The sequence below is a fragment of the Mandrillus leucophaeus genome, unplaced genomic scaffold (assembly GCF_000951045.1).
Source record: "Mandrillus leucophaeus isolate KB7577 unplaced genomic scaffold, Mleu.le_1.0 Scaffold645, whole genome shotgun sequence".
In the NCBI taxonomy this organism is placed as follows: domain Eukaryota; kingdom Metazoa; phylum Chordata; class Mammalia; order Primates; family Cercopithecidae; genus Mandrillus; species Mandrillus leucophaeus.
Genome location: NW_012106975.1, coordinates 978,950 through 995,915, shown reverse-complemented (window position 1 = coordinate 995,915; position 16,966 = coordinate 978,950). Strand labels below are relative to the sequence as shown.

General features: G+C 45.3%; 1 protein-coding gene across 1 annotated transcript in view; it reads right to left on the bottom strand.

The window, feature by feature from the left end:
• CAPN8 (calpain 8) overlaps positions 1–14,840 on the bottom strand; it is a 73,797-nt gene extending 58,957 nt beyond the window's left edge. Inside the window, exons 1-2 of the mRNA XM_012000991.1 lie at positions 14,517–14,840; positions 3,774–3,843 (exon numbers count right to left, since the gene is read on the bottom strand). Coding sequence (XP_011856381.1) covers positions 3,774–3,843; positions 14,517–14,753 — 307 coding nt within the window. The 5' untranslated portion in view covers positions 14,754–14,840. The remainder of the gene's footprint in view (positions 1–3,773; positions 3,844–14,516) is intronic.
• Between the last annotated feature and the right edge of the window lie 2,126 nt (positions 14,841–16,966).

The following is a 16,966-nucleotide window of genomic DNA, read 5'->3' as shown; positions in this document are numbered from 1 at the left end:
ATCAACAGAGAAGAGAGATGGGCAGAGAGTGTGCCAGGAACATTTAGATCCCTGGAACCAGGCTTCGAGGCCAACAATGCCGTTCCCCTTCCATGATCTAGTTGGATAAGCCGGTAAATTCTCCTTTTCCTTAAGCTATTAATAGTTGGGTTGGACTTTGAAAGCCAGTGACTAAAGGAGTTCTAGTTGATATATGGGTATGACTTATAAGGCGTTGCACAAAGCCAGAAATGGGTACTATATTCACAGGACAAAGTCTATTTCAGTGGCCACAGAGGTCTGGAGATGCTCTGAAATGTGCATAGGCCAAAATGCAAGGGAGAGAGACTGTGATGGAACGAGCAGTGGAGGGACTGGCTGGGTCCCTGCAGTTTCCTGAGTGATGTGCACCCTTGAGCATCCACTGGAAAAAGCACCCACAGACATGACCCACAGGGGACCACACACTTACAGCTTACTCCATCACCACATGGGGCAGCCCTGGGTCTGCCTCGCACTCCGGTAAGACACTGAGTGTGGGTGGCCCTTGCTAGACATGGTGAGAACAGGCTCCACTGAGAAGATGGAGCAAGGAAAGGCTGGGATTGCCAGGAACAGCAACTTTGAAGAAGAACTCTCCTTCTCAGTGTGCCAGGAGGCCTGCGTGTTGTGGGAGGGCTTTCATTTGAGGGCTGTTTCAACAAAGGATTAGTCATTTAATTACATAAGTGGAGGTAAAATCATCCTGTCCTCCTTCGGGGACTGAGCTGCCCAAAGAAAAGTCATATTCTACAGGAAAAAATCACTTGAAACAATTGTATCCTTGGCATTCAGCTTCCTCAATCTTTATTTTCCTAAAATATGTCTTCAAGGAAGCCAGCTCCTGGGCTCTATGTAAGCATAAGATCTGATGGTAGCCAAGAGACTCACACATTTAGGATGAAAATCTGGCTTAGCAAGGACAGTAGGGAGGAAGGGACAACACATAGCCCACCCTGACAGAAGCAGCCAGACTTTGGACTTGCTGGCAAATAGCCTGACACACCCAATATGAAGTGCGAACAAGGAGATCCACTGCCACGTGTTCTATACGAATGCAAGAGAGAAAATAACTCAAATGTCCATCCTTTGGAGACAGGATAAATCCACCACAGTGCACACTCATGACGGAGTGCAACACTTGGAATGGTTCACAGAGAACCAAGTTCTTTATAGACTGGTGTGGAAAGATCTCCCAAATACTTTATTAAGTGAAATAACACCAAATAATGGCAAGGTGCCAAACAGTGTTGATAGTGTGCTGCCTTCAATACAAGAAAGGGATATTTAGAATATGTACTTAGATTTGCTTGAATTTGCATAAAGAAACACGGAGGAAATTTTTTGAGTGGCTGCAAGGCAGTGAGCAATGGAGTCAGTGGAGACAGTTGGGAAACAGACTTCACTGGGTGCTTTTCAGTTGCTTTAATTTTTATATTGTGTGTATTCAAAATAATGATGAAATAATAACACAGAACTCTATGAAAAAGACATCATTTTCATCATACAAATAAACTGCTTTAAAAAAAAACCCCAGCCTGGACAACATGGCAAAACCCTGTCTGTACAAAAAATACAAAAAAATTAGCTGGGTGTGGTGGTGCATGCCTGTTGTCCCAGCTGCTCAGGAGGCTGAGGTGGGAGGATCACTTGAGCCCAGGAGAAGGAGGTTGCAGTGAGCCAAGACCGGGCCACTGTACTCCAGCCTGGGAGACAGAGCCAGGCCTTGTCTCAAAAAAATATATATATACATATACACACATATATAAATATATAAATATATATGAATGTATACATTTATTTATATTTTTATTTATTTATTTATTATTTATATATATATAAACATTTTTTTTAGAAACCCTTAGAGCAGATTACACTGTGCTGTGTTGTGCTCTGAAAAGCCAACAGAACATTTAACAAACGTTAATGCGTATCAGGCCCCAATTCAACAAGTTCTGTGTGCTGCTCCCTTGTTCTTTGGGAATACACACAGTATGTCGAGTGGGAAATCTCTCCTCTTAATCTCTCACAATTTACCCACTGTTCAGGACCAGCCCTGACTCAGATCCCTCAGGCCACAGAGGCTGTTGCAACTCAGCCCCTAGCTCCCCACCCTGATGCTCTGGGTTATAGCCTTGGCGCTGTGAATCTTCTTTTCTACTGGCAGAGGCTCAGTCTGCACCGGGCTCCTTTCAGGAGGTTGGACTCCCTAGCCCCTTTCCGCTCTGTTCATTAAAAACCACCGCAGTGGCTGGGCTCCCCGGGGCAGCCACCACAGAGGCTGCCCCATTTGTTCTGATGTGAGCTGGATTCGGAGAGCTGGTTGGGTTCATTTCCTGTGCTTCCAGCCTCCGTCTCCATTGGCAGCACGCACTCACCATGGTAACGCTCAGGCCGCTTTTTGGAAACCCTCACTTCTCCTTGCTTAAAACTATTCAAAGAAAAATCCATCCAAGCCCATCAAGGAAAAGGTACTTATTAAATACCTTTCCCACAGTTAACACATCTCCAACAAGGAGCTGTTTGGGGCGCACTCGAAGTTGTGTGTCCCTGAGACACAGGCATAATTAGGTTAAACATGGAGCTGGAAGTAAAAAGGCACCACACTTACCCAGAACAAGAAAAGGTCAGAACGCTACCCCTCTGTGAGCCCTCACACAAAAGCTCGGGAAATGGAGGCTGTGGTTTTCAGGGAACCGGGCACGCGCTCGCATGTGGCACCCCGAATCATTCCCGCTGCTTGATGTCACGCTCTGTGAGCTCTTTCTAAGGTGTATTTGCTATATTCATTAAAGGAGAGAACATTGGAAGCATTTAATATAAAACGCCTTGTGATTTTCAAAATCATGAACATTTCCAGCAGGTTGAAGAGAAAGGGCTTTCCTGGTTACAATAAGAATAAGAAAAAAGAGAAAACCTCCTGAAAAAAATAAAGGGGGGGGTGGTTATGGGATCCATGTGATGCTGAGGTTTCTGTTTGTGTTGCCGATTTTCAGTGAGCAGCATTTGTTTCTTTTCCGCCTTCATTTCCAGTTCTGTATTTTGCAGCTGTCACTGGATGGTGGTTTGGAAGCCCCTCAAATTCAATTCAGAGCCACGTTGTCCATAAAATGTAAGGATTGTCCAATTCAACACAGAAACTCCCATCTGTGAAGCCTTGGTATCAGGAGGGCTCATGAGATCAATAAAGCTCGTCTGCTACCAAGGAGAGCCTCGGTTTCTGACAATGGAGGCTAGAACTTACAAAACTAAATGAAATTATGTCTTAAACTCAACTGCCCCCAATTTAAAAGGAACATGATAAGGTCAGAAATGAAGGTTTTTGATTGCAGGATCCCAGGCCTATGAAAGAATGCCTGGCTAGAAAAATAAGATTCTTGTTTTCCTACTAATTATAAAGGCACTTATTATGACAGCCCGTCATTCCATAGGACAAGTTATGTCTACTTAAAGGTAACTACAACAAAAACACGGTATAGCACAGATATGTACTCTACGCCTGTAATCCTGGCTCCTTGCTCTAGCATTAAAGTGGTTAAATGAGCTGGCAAAATCTCTCATTAGGGGGAGCCAAGAGGTAGTTCCAGCATTTGGACCCACAGTGAAGGATGTAGTCTCAAAAAGCACAAACCCAGACAGACACATCAGGTACCTAATTCACTCAGTGAAGTCTCACCGCTTCATCTGATGTTTACTCATGACACATACACACCCACCCTCTCCCAAAACAAATAAGACTCTCCCCGATTACTCACCTAGACCGCCCTGACAAATGTCTGTGCGCGTGGCTCCACCAATGATAAACTGAGGGCTGGGACACAACTCCTGAAAGCAATTTGGAACAAAACACAAGTCACAAGGTGCTCGGTGACGGTGGCAGCCTGGGGAAAGGAACATCAGAGTCCCAGAGTCCCCGGAGCTGGAGTCCAGAGACCCTGCTAGAACTAGTGTTTTCATTTTTTGTTTACTTTTTATTTATTTTATTTTATTTTATTCTATTTTATTTTACTTTATTTTATTTTTGAGACAGCATCTCGCGTTGTTGCACAGGCTAGAGTGCAGTGGCATGATCTCGGCTCACTGCAACCTCCGCCTCCCGGATTCAAGTGATTCTCCTGCCTCAGCCTACCACATAGCTGGGATTACAGGCACGTGCCACCACACCCGGCTAATGTTTTTTTGTTTGTTTGTTTGTTTGTTTTTTGTTTTCTTGTATTTTTAGTAGAGACGGGATTTCACCATTATAGGCAGGCTGGTTTGAACTCCTGACTTCAAGTGATCCATCTGCCTCGGCTTCCCAAAGTGCTGGGATTACAGGCATGAGCCACAGCACCCAGATAGAACTAGTGTTTTAATACTATATGTGTGGTGTGGGTGTGTGGGTGTGAAAAGGTGGTGAGGAACACGGAGGTAGGAGAAAGGCAAAGGCTGAGATAATATGTGATGAAAAATGATATCACCTATTCAGAAAACACCTCTATTTACATAAAGAGAAGATTAGAAGAATATTTAGCACACTGCTGTGCACCCTGTGGGCACTCGTTAAAGTCTTGACTAAATGATAATGACCCCATGTGCTGATGGTCACACTGAGGTGTCAGAAGTACCATGTATCCTGAGAAGAGAACTCATCTCTGATACATTCAGACACCTGACCTGCACTTCCTCCACTCACCTATCTCAACTGCCATCTGCCTACAAGCAGTCTCATGGCCCTGGTGCTCTGTTGGGGCACAATGACACATGCTTTAGTCATCCTTTCTTTGTTTACCCAGCAAGGATTTTTTGAGTGCCCATTTTGTATCCAGTACCCTTTGAACCATGGCAGGCAAGGGAAAGAGGGAAACATGGTGAAATGCAGAAAGAAAAGAAATAAACCACGTAGTTCTTGGCCTCAAGGTGCTTGTGGTGTATATAGGAAACCAAGATTGACATTATGAAAAAGTCAGAGAAAAAAGGCTAGTGCATAATAATAGAATGTAGGCTATATCCACAAAAGGAGAAAAAACACAAAGAGAGAAAAATGAGAAGGGCCCAACAGGGATGATGGCTGCAAGATTTAGTGGGTGGGAGATGATGCCTGTCTGTTAGAAAGGTAGGATGCAGGAGCAGTCTACGTACTGGTTCCTAAAGAAGAGATGGGTCTACCTGTTCACCAGGCAAACTGCTAGGGGAAAAGGACAGGACCTCAATGGACAAAACGGAAGTCAGCCGACATTTACTCAGAGGCATCCTGGGCTGCACTACATCAAAGACTGTCTGGCCACAGAGAGAGAGAATCATTTCGTTCTTACTTCATAGAGGTGAAGAAAGGGCAGATCAAAAAGGACCGGGAAGCAGGAGGGTGGGCTGAGGGCAGACGCTTGGGGTCTGGATGGAGCTGGCAACAGGGATTCTGGGATTCTATTGTGGGTGGTGGAGCCTTCCAGGTGGCAGCCCCATAGCCTCTATAAGGTGACGGCTCCTGCTGAAATGGCAGAAACAGTTCCTCTGGGCTGACTTTTTTTTTTTTTTTCAAGTATTAAAAAAATTTATGCCGGGTGCAGTGGCTTATGCCTGTAACCCCAGCACTTTGGGAGGCCGAGGCGGGCGGATCACCTGAGGTCAGGAGTTCGAGACCATCCTAGACAACATGGTAAAACCCCGTCTCTACTAAAAATACAAAAATTAGCCGGGTGTGGTGGTGCACCCCTATAATCCCAGCTACTCAGGAGGCTGAGGCAGGAGAATCCAGGAGGCAGAGGTTGCAGTAAGCCAATATCACACCATTGCACTCCAGCCTGGGCAACAAGAGTGAAACTCCGTCTCAAAAACAACAACAACAACAAAAATTTATTTACCTGTTTTTCTTTGAAAAATTAGCACATGAACATGAGAAAATCCCCAACAGTAAATACTGGTGTAAAACACACAATCCTTTCCACCCCAGAGTCCGCACTGGTAACGTTTCTTAAGTGTCCCTCCAGAAACTGTCTTCTGATATAAAAGCACATCTATATACATACACACATTTTTATCACATATGTCTTGTACATGCATCTTTCTTAGGACATAGAGAGCTTTGTAACTTCATTAAAAGTACTACACGTTATTTAGCTTGCTTATTTTGTTTCTATTTATTTATTTGTAAATAAAAGTTCTCTAGTAATGGACCTTTAGTTTTTTGTTTATTCATTCGCTTTCAGTCTTTTGCAATCTCTGGTAGCAACTTAAAGAGAAAGGTGGCACCAGCCAATCTGGGTGTTCTAAAAGTCTGTAGCTGCAAATGTTCACCCCGGGTGCTCAAGAGCTCCCAGTCTCCAGGCAGTCATTTTCTGGCAAATAAAAGGCAGAGAGATCTGAAAGAGTAATAAGTAAAAAGAAAGAGAAAAAAAAATTTAATTTTAATGTTGTTTTAAAAACAAAAGAAGGAAAAGGCTGTATTGTCAAGAGGGAAGAAAAGACAGCACACTCTATAGAGGTTTGGAAGAATCTCTTTTCTTAAAAACTCTCTTAAAATAGGTTCTTGGCTGGGCGTGGTGGCTCATGCCTGTAATCCCAGCACTTTGAGAGGCCAAAGCAGGTGGATCACCTGAGGTCAGGGGTTCCAGACCAGCCTGGCCAACAGGGCAAAACCCTGTCTCTACTAAAAACACAAAAATTAGCCAGGCATGGTGGTGGGCGCCTGTAGTCCCAGCTACTCAGGAGGCTGAAGCAAGAGAATCACTTGAACCTGGGAGGCAGAGGTTGCAGTGAGCCGAGATTACACTACTGCACTTTAGCCTGGGCAACAGAGTGAGACTCTGTCTCAAAAAATAAATAGATAAATAGGTTCCTGTTCTTCATTCTCCATTCATCTGTCAGTCTCCTGAAATCTGACTTCTACATCCATAGCTTCATGAAACTCCTCTCACCCATGTCACCAATAACTAACCTCGCTTTGGATTTGGTACCATTGGCTATTCCTCTCTGAAAGTTCTGCTCCCTTGACTTCCATACCCTTACTCACGCTTGATTTTCTCCTCGCCTCTCTGAGCATTTCTTCTCAGTCTCTTTCATGCATTCCTCCACTGTGCTTGCCCCTAAGTACCAAGGAACCCCTGACTCTTGGTCCTGAACCCTCTGAGGTTATCCCATTTCATACAGCAGTAACACCCCTAAGTATTTTTGCTCGGTGACATCATTCAACCCCATGGCTTCAACTATTAACCGCAGAATATGCTGATGCTTCCAAAATAACTCCCTGAGCTGTATCTTCAATTACTTGTGTCACAGTGCTCATGAGATAGAATTTCATTAGATTCATATCTAATAAGCTTCCCAAGTTCTATTAAAATGTTGAGTTTGGGTTGGAAGACAGAGTGATTGGCAAAGGCTACAGACAACTGAAAGTGAAATATACAGAATGGTGCTAAGTGGTTTGTAGGTAGATAGAATGTCCATTTTACTATGTGGTACTCAGTATAATTCAAAAATATCCCCACCTCAGAAAAACACATACACACACACCAAGAAATGTCATGACTAATATGTTGCATGAATCTTTCAGGGACCACAGAAAGTCCCCAGCTTTGGGCTGGGCATGGTGGCTTATGCCTGTAATCCCAGCACTTTGGGAGGTCAAGGTGAGCTGATCACTTGAGATCGGGAGTTTGAGACCAGCCCGGTCAACATGGTGAAATCCTGTCTCTACAAATAAAAATGCAAAAACTAGCTGGGCATGGTGGTGTGCACCTGTAATCCCAGCTACTCAGGAGGTTGAGGCATAAGAATTGTTTGAAACCAGGAGGCAGAGGTTGCAGTGAGCCACGATTGCGCCACCGCACTCCAGCCTGGGTGACAGAGTGAAATTCTGTCTCAAAAAAGAAAAAGAAAATCCCCAGCTTTGCAAGGAGATTCCATCTCACTACGATGTCCAAAGAACTTACCCCAAGTCTTCTCTCCATTCCTAAGTTGCTGTTGAAGCACAGATCAGAGATACAAAGTAATTGGCAGTCAGAGAAGTTTTAAAGAGGCAGAATTCTGTAAAGGGGCAGCCTCACACCTACCCACACTTGGAACCCTTTTTTAATCTTTCCTAATAACAACCGTGTCTTTTTAGTAATACTGTTTTCTATTACTCAAGAGAAGATTTCAAAACACTCCATAAATACAAATTACTCTAACCTAGGATCAGCCTCTGATGACCAGGCCTAAGGAAATACAGGTGTCAGTTAAGAATCCAAGGCAGTAAGTGACTGAAATCCACACTGTCTCAGTGATGCTGACTACTTGGCCACACTGCTCTCCTAGAGCATTACCCATGTCTGATAGCTTTGGTTTGCACTTTAGGAGCTCTGGTTTTTAGAACCCCCAGAGATGCTGCCATCTTCATCATCATCACCTTCAAGGAGAGCCACATTGCTTGACCCAGAACTTCCGTCTCTCTGTGATCTGGCCCCACTGGATGTTTCCAGCTTTGTCTGTCAGTTTCCCACAGTGAGTGATTATGACTCTCCTCCCATCACAATGGACTCCCACCTTCCTCTGAATACACTTGCTCCCGATGCACTGCCACAACTCAGTGCCTCTGCCCACACCTGCGCCTTCTCTTCAGTCTCTCTCGTGATTCTCTTCCAACAATCCCAACTCAAATGTCTCCAGTAATTAACCTGCCCCAATTTCACTGTCAAATTTAACTGCTTCTTCCCCTGAACTCCCATGCATTTTGTTCATATTTCTACTTATTTCACCCTCTGGATATTCTGTCTTGTAATAGTAGCTAGATTTCCTCATTCAAGCCTCCCAAAAAACAGTGAAGTGGGTAATATTATTATCCCTATTTTATGGATGAGGAAACTGAGTCTTGGGGTGGTTAGTAACTTCTCCATGGTTCCTCAGCTAGCAAATGGCACAGAAGGGACCAGAAACCTGATCTACCTGATGCACGAGCTCATGCTCTTAACCACTCTGCAGCCTGCCAGCTGTCCATATATCTCTCCCTGATGAGCCAAAGCTCCACAAAGCCTCCTCTCCAGCATCTGAACACAACCAGCATGCAATAAATCATGGCTAAACTGAAAACTCCAGATTCACTAATCCAAGACACGGCAGCTGAAGAAAGAGTGGCTCCAAGCTGAGGCCTCTCACCCTCATCCTTATCCTAACCTCCCAACAATTCATCCCCTTGACATTTCTCTTGAACTGGGTCCTTACTATGCAGCTGACATCACTTCATTGCTGTCTTGCTGTATTTCTCCTTAAGATCAATAAACCACTTAATTGCCAAAAAGTGGACACTTCAGGGAAGAATATCATTGACTGCGCTGCACCAGGGCCCGCTCATGCTGGGCATTCCTCAAACCACAGGACCTGGGCTGGGCATTGACCAAGCACAGAGGGGAAGTCAGAAAATAAGGAGGCAAAAATCTGCCTGCTAAGAACACCCCCTGATCTCGCATAGCCAACCATGCCGTTTGTGATAGGCTTGTTCTTGCCCAACGCTAAATAGTCTCAGGATTGTGAATAACCAAAAGCTCATCCTGAGAACCCATGCTTGACCTTGAGCCCTTCCTCTAGGCAAACTTGTCCTGAAACCCTTGGGACAAGAGCCCAAGCAAATCTTTGCCCAGTTGCTTATGAACAGGCAGAAACACCCAGCAGTGACAAGATGTCAAATGGTATGATTTCAGAAAACATCTAAGTATCAAGCTTTATTTTATTATTGAAAGGACAAAAACATGTGTACATATACGTTCAGCACATCTCATCTCCTTTCCCCCAAAGGCTGGTAGAAGTTAACATCTGTGTGGGAACCAGGATCATAGGAGTCACATTTAGTCAGCTGACTTAAAGCCCCCAACACTGAAGAAGTACCAAATCATCCTCAAAAGCAGCAATGAAACAAAAAAGCAAATGACACAATTAAAAATAGGCAAAGGGGCTGGGCGCAGTAGCTCACACCTGTAATCCCAACACTTTGGGAGGCCGAGGCAGGTGGATCACTTGAGACCAGGAGTTTGAAACCAACCTGGCCAACATGGCAAAACCCAATCTCTACTAAAAATACAAAAAAATTAGCCAAATGTTGTGGTGGGAGTCTGTGGTCCCAGCTACTTGGGAGGCTGGGACATGAGAATCACTTGAATCCGGCAGGCAGAGGTTGCAGTGAGCTGAGATCGCGCCACTGCAGTCCAGCCTGGGCAACAGAGTGAGACTCTGCCTTAAAAAAAAAAAAAAAAAAAAAAGGCAAAGGACTTGGTTAGACGTTTCTCCAAAGATGATCTATAAATGGTCAATAAGCACATGAAAAGATGTTCACCATCGCTGATCTTTGGGGAAACACAAATCAAAACCACAATAAGATATCACCTCACACCCATTAGGATGGCTACTATCAAAAAATAGAAAATGGCTGGCGCAGTGGCTCACGCCTATAATCCTAGCACTTTGGGAGGCCACGGGGGGCAGATCACCTGAGATCAGGAGTTCAAGACCAGCCTGGCCAACATGGCAAAACCCTGTCTCTACTAAAAATTTAAAATTCGCTGGGCATGGTGACAAGTGCCTGTAATCCCAGCTACTCAGGAGGCTGAGGCAGGAGAATCACTGGAACCTGAGGGGCAGAGGTTGCAGTGAGCCGAGATTGCGCCATTGCACTCTGGCCTGGGTGATAAGAGTGAAACTCCATCAGAAGGGAATGGAAGGGAAGGGGAGGGAAGGGAAGGGAAGGGAAGGGAAGGGAAGGGAAGGGAAGGGAAGGGAAGGGAAGGGAAGGGAAGGGAAAGGAAAGGAAGAAAGAAAGAAAATAACAAACACTGGCAAGGATGTGGAGAAACCAGAACCCTGTGCACTGCTGTGGGAATGCAAAATGGCACAACCACTATATAAAATAGTACAGCGGTTCCTCAAAAACTTGAACATAGAACTACCATATGATCCAGCCACAGGTCATATCTTTTGGGTATATAACAAAAAGAACTGGAAGCAGGGTCTCAAAGAGAAGTTTGTATACCCATGTTTGTAGCAGCATGATTCACAATAACCAAAAGGTGGAAGCAACCCAAGACCAAAAATGGACGAGTGAATAAACAAATTGTGGTCTATATACACCACAGAATACTCTTCAACCTTCAAAGGAAGGAAATTCTGACATATGCCACAGCATGGATGAATCTTGAGGATATTATGCTAAGTGAGTTATGCCAGTCACAAAAAGACAAATACTGTATAATTCCACTTATATGAGGTACCCAGCACAGTCAAATTCAAAGAGACAGAAAGTAGAACAGTGGTTGTCAGAAACTAGCGGAATGGCTAGGCACAAAGGCTCACACCTGTAATCCCAGCACTTTGGGAGGCCAAGGTGGGCAGATCACTTCAGGTCAGGAGTTCCAGACCATCCTGGCCAACATGGCAACACTCCATCTCTACTAAAAATACAAAAAATAAGCCAGGCATAGTGGCGGGCGCCTGTAATTCCAGCTACTTGGGAGGCTGAGGCAGGAGAATCGCTTGAACTCGGGAGGCAGAGGTTGCAAGTGAGCCGAGATTGCGCCACTGCACTCCAGCCTTGGCAACAGAGAAACTCCATCTCAAAAAAAAAAAAAAAGAAAAGAAAAGAAATTGGGAGAAGAATGAATGGGAAGTTTTTAAATGTGTATTTAGTTTCTGTTTTGCAAGATAAAAAAAATACTGGTGATGGAGCGTGGTGATGGTTGCATAGCAATGGGAATGTACTTAATGCCACTGAACTGTGCATTTGGAAGTGGTTAAGATGGTAAATTGTATGTTATGTGTATCATACCACAATTTAAAAATAAATAAGTAAATGCAACAAGTAAACTTATAATGCACCACATTTCTGGATACCCCAATCTATTTGCAAACCCCTGAAAGGCCTCTCGGGAGAAAAAAATAATAATGAACCATTTAGGAATAGGCTAATTTTCTCAGCGTTCAGTGTATGTTCCTCATAGAGATAGGATCAGAATCTTTACTGATTCAGGAGTCTATTCAATAACCTGTAAGATCTTAGAGGATAAGTCTGCATTCTCTAATGTAACCTTGTGGTATATGAGCATGAGCCTGCCCAAAAGCAGCTGTGTGATCATTTTTCACTGATGATTAGGGATGGAGAGGTTAAATTTTGACACACATTTATTTACTCAACACACACTTGAATACTCCAGATAGGAGCCCTTCAATTGCACCTTCCACATTACTCAGGTTCCACTGCCTCATGCTCTGAATTTTACTTCTTCCATTGACAGCCACAAATCGGCACATCCAGTCTACAATTACCGCATTTCCACAGACCATGAGAACAGGTAAAGACATGGTTTGGGGAAGAATAGGCTATGTGGTTAAGGAGGTAAAGTCTCTAAGGATTTCAAAGAAAGGAGAAAAATTAAGCAAAGGTTAACTGAAACCTAACTTTGGTCTCTAAAGGAAATTTTTCTCCCCCTCCATCCCCTACCCCAAGACCCTTGGGATCTGCAATAGTACCCCTCCCTAAGGCTTTTTATCACCCAGTGGTGACAACCCAGGTTCCCATGGCCCATCATTTATGCCTCTGTAGAGTTCTTACTTCATTCTGCCTTGGGCATCAGTCCTTTATTCACACCTGTGTCTCCCCACACTTTCCATCCGAGCTGAGACCACAGCTCATTCCTCAGTTTCTCCCTGACCACCTTCCCAATCAGTGCAGAGCCCATGCCTGGCACAAAACAGAAGCCCAAAAAAACTGTCCGTTGAAATGAAATGTGGCCGTCTTGAAATTAGAATATAAAACCATAACTCCCAATCTGGATTTTATCAACATACCAGGTAACCTCATAGATTTCAGAGGAGAATGGGAAGATGAACCACGGTGTGTGGGAGGGCAGCATGGCGAAGGAGTTATTCTCAGAAATGAAAACTGTTGCGCAAAATCAGCAGGATCAAAGCAAAAAGGGTAGAGGTAGCTGGAGTTAAATAGTGATTTTGACCATTTTAGAAGAAGTGCTCTCCCTTTATCTTCCTGTTTCAACCACTGCCAAGAAAATAGGAACCCTGACTTGATTTCCCTATCATGGCTTCGAAGACAAAAGGTGCCCAGGTCGTTTCATAGTCCCGCTCCTGAGACATTGCTATGAGCTCTGTTGAACAGAGCACTTTGTATGGATGAGCTCAATTCTCACAACCACTCTGTATGGGGGCGGTTCTCAACCCTGAGGTTAAATCACTTGACAAGGGTCACATAGTGATAGGTCATGGGCCGAGGTTTTGGGAGGACCGTTCTCCACCCCTTGCCCTTGAGCTTTGGGTAGTATCAGTAACTACATCTAGGAGCCCCTGCCTTCCGTCCGCATCCCCAGAGCCCCAGCTCCCACCTCTCCACTCACCAGCCCTGATGGAATGTCAGTTCATGACCTTGAGCAACCGTGCACCTTTCAGCAATGATGTTGTCACAATTTATCAGCGGGCTAACTGTATCCAGCACTGAGTTGCTCCATTGTGCACTGGTCCAGGGACCATATGCATTAATAACAACTATGTATTCTGCATCTATTATGTTCTGGGCACTATGCCCTGAGATTTATCCCTAATTCTCATACCAACCTGAAAAATAAGGTGCCAGTAAATGCCATTTTACAGATGAGAAAACTAAAGCTCACAGAGTTTACCTGCCCAAGACAACACAGGCAGGGCTAGGATTCATATCTAACTTACCTAGTTCCAAAGCTCATCCATGCTCTTCTCTCTATACCTCACTGCCTCTGAACAAGAGTTCAGGCTGGCTATGGTGGCTCACATCTGTAATCCTAACACTTTGGGAGGCTAAGGTGGGCAAATGGCTTAAGCCGAGGAGTTCAAGACCACCCTGTGCAACACAGCACAACCCTGTCTCTACAAAAATATATAAACATTAGCTGGATGTGGTGGCACATGCGTATAGTCCCAGCTACTTGGGAGGTTGAGGCAGGAAAATCACCTAAGCCCAGGAAGGTTGAGGCTGCAGTGGGCTATGATCGCACCACTGTACTCCAGTCTGGGTGACAGAGTGAGACTCTGTCTCAAAAAAAAAAAAAAAAAAAGTTCAAAAGATGGTGGGGGGGTCCAGGTGCAGTGGCTCGCACCTGCTATCCCAGCACTTTGGGAGGCCAAGGTGGGTGGATCACTTGAGGTTGGGAGTTTGACACCAGCCTGACCGACATAGAGAAACCCCATCTCTACTAAAAATACACAATTAGCCAGACATGGTGGCACATGCCTATAATCCCAGCTACTCGGGTGGCTGAAGCAGGAGAATCACTTGAACCCAAGAGGTGGAGGTTGTGGTGAGCTGAGATCGTGCCATTGCACTCCAGCCTGGGCGACAAAGCAAGACTCTGTCTCAAAAAAAAAAAAAAAAAAAAAAAAGGTGGTGGTGGAGGGGTCTGAAATGTGAGATCCAGACACTTAGGATCCACAGCCTCAACTTCTCCCTCAGTTCCTCCTGATCAGATGTAAGGCCCCTCCACCCTGTATGTCACTCAACAGCAAGCCCGCTTCCTTACCGTGGGCCGCTTCCAGATGATGCCTTGAGTTTGCGGAGAGCCTGGTCCAAGATCCTTGTAGCCCAAAGCTGATGGACATGCCGGGAACTCGGGGTCCTTAAATAGGACCCCTGAGTCCAAGCACTGTTGCCTCAGGGTCTTGAAATCCTGGCCCAGGTATTTCAAAGCCTTTTGGTTGGAGCCAAGACCTTGAGCGGCAGCCCGCTGCCTAGATACACCAGCCGCCTGGGCTGCCATGCCGTGGACTCTGTAGGGTGGACAGAAGGGCAAGGCTGCACCGTACTCTCAGACACCTGCTCCACTGGGAGGGGAGCTATAAGGCACTAAGGGAGGTGGAGCAGACAAACATTTCACCTGAGGCCCTGTTCCAGAAGGAAGTGAGTCATGGTTAGAGACAAATATGTACCCAAGGTCCAGGCCAATCTGCCCCACCTTCTTCTTCTGCCTTTTGCAAATCATTTGGGGTCTGGGAACCTTCCAGGGCCCATCCCAGGCCATTAGCCTAAGAAATCCATTAGGATCTTTACCCCCACCCCGGCATCCCCTCCACACACCTCTTTGCAAGATCCGCTTGCCTTGCATCAAGCCCATTGACTGAGATAAGAAGGCTCATTGTGCAGCTTGAAGCAAATATTCACCAAGGAATTGGAGGCATGGCTCTGAGCAGGAAGAAGGCAAGTGGTTACTACAGGGCCCTCTCCCTGCCAGAAAAGTTTGGGTCCATATTTCCTAGGAAAGCAAAAAATATCAGAGAGTGGTGATTCATAGGCCAGATTTGGAATAAGCCCTACTGGAGGAGGTTCCACCTGTGAGTGAAGGCTTTGGCCTCTGACTGCCTCGGTTTCTATCCTGGCTCCCCCAGTAATTCACTCTGTCATGTTGGGCAAGTTATTTAACCTCTTTTATCCTAAATTTTTTAATGTATGAACTGGAAGATCATAGGAGACCCTACCTCAAAGGGTTGTTTGGAAGAGTGATGAGATAGTACATGTCATCTGCTTAGAACAGTATGGAAGTAACATTCAGTGAATGTCAGGTATCACTATTCCTTGAAGCCAGGATTCCCAGAGAGGCCTTGGAATCAGGAGGCTTGATTCCAATCTCAGAAGTGAGTTACAAGCTGTATGACCTTGGATTAGTCACTTCTCTCTGGGCTCCAGTTTCCTACAACTGGTCTACCCAAAGGATGTCAACCACATCAATGCTCTTTGAACTTCAGTGTTTGTGGCACACTAGAAAATGGTCCCCCAAAGATACCAAGTCCTCCTCTTGAGAACCTGTAAATAGTCCCTTATCTGGGAAAAGGGTTTTTGCTGCTATGACTAAGTTAAGAATCTCGAGATGGGAAGATTATCCTGACCCTAAATACACAAGTGTCCTCATAAGAGGAAGGCAGAGGAAGATTTGACAATAGACAAAAAGGAGAAGCAATGAGATGAGGCAGACAGAGGTTAGTGAGATCCTGCCCCACTCCAGGGAACACCAGCAGCCACAGGAACTGGAAGGGGCAAGAATGGATTCTCCCCTAGAGCCGCTGGAAGAGTGTGGGCCTGCCGACATGTCGACTTCACAGCCTTGGGACTTCTGGCCTCCAGACCGGTGAGAGAATACATGTATGTTGTTCTGAGCCACCACATCTGTGGTCATTTGTTACAGAACTTGCAGGAAACAAATACAGTGTGCAGAAGAATCCCCTGGAGCACTCGCTCAAAATGCTGATTCCTTAATAGGTGCTACCACAAATCCTCCACCCCCATCCCCCCAAAAAAGGAGTTATAATTCAGAAGGTCTGAAGTAAGACCCAGGAATCTGTAGTCTTCAAACCATTACCCTAGAGATGATGCTAATACAAGGATCCAGGGCTGCCCACTGAGAAGCTCTGGACCAGCCGAACTCTGAGGCCTCCAACTCTGATCTTCTAAGCCAGTGGCAGTCCATGTGTTAAGCACTTAGCTAGGTGGGTAGGTTTGAGCAAGTAGAAAGAAGGGTCGCTCCCCAGGTGTTCAGAAAAACATGTGGTTTCCCAGGTTTCATCAGAAATTCAAGGCCAGGCCAGGCATGGTGGCTTAGGTCTGTAATCTCAGCACTTTGGGAGGCTGAGGCAGGAGGATCACTTGAGCCCAGGAATTCAAGACCAACCTGGGCAACATAACAAGACCCAGTCTCTTAAAAAACAAATAATGAAAAAATTAGCTGGGCATGGTGGTGCATGCCTGTAGTCCCAGCTACTCAAGAAGCTGAGGTAGGAGGATTGCTTGAGCCCAGGAGGTCAGGTCAAGGCTGTAGTGAGTCACCCACTCCAGCTTGGGTGACGAGGTGATGAAACCCTGTCTGAAAAAGAAGGAAAGAATGAACGAAGGGAGGAAGGAAGGAAGGAAGGAAGGAAGGAAGGAAGGAAGGAAGGAAGGAAGGAAGGAGAAAGAAAGAAAGAAAGAAAGAAAGAAAGAAAG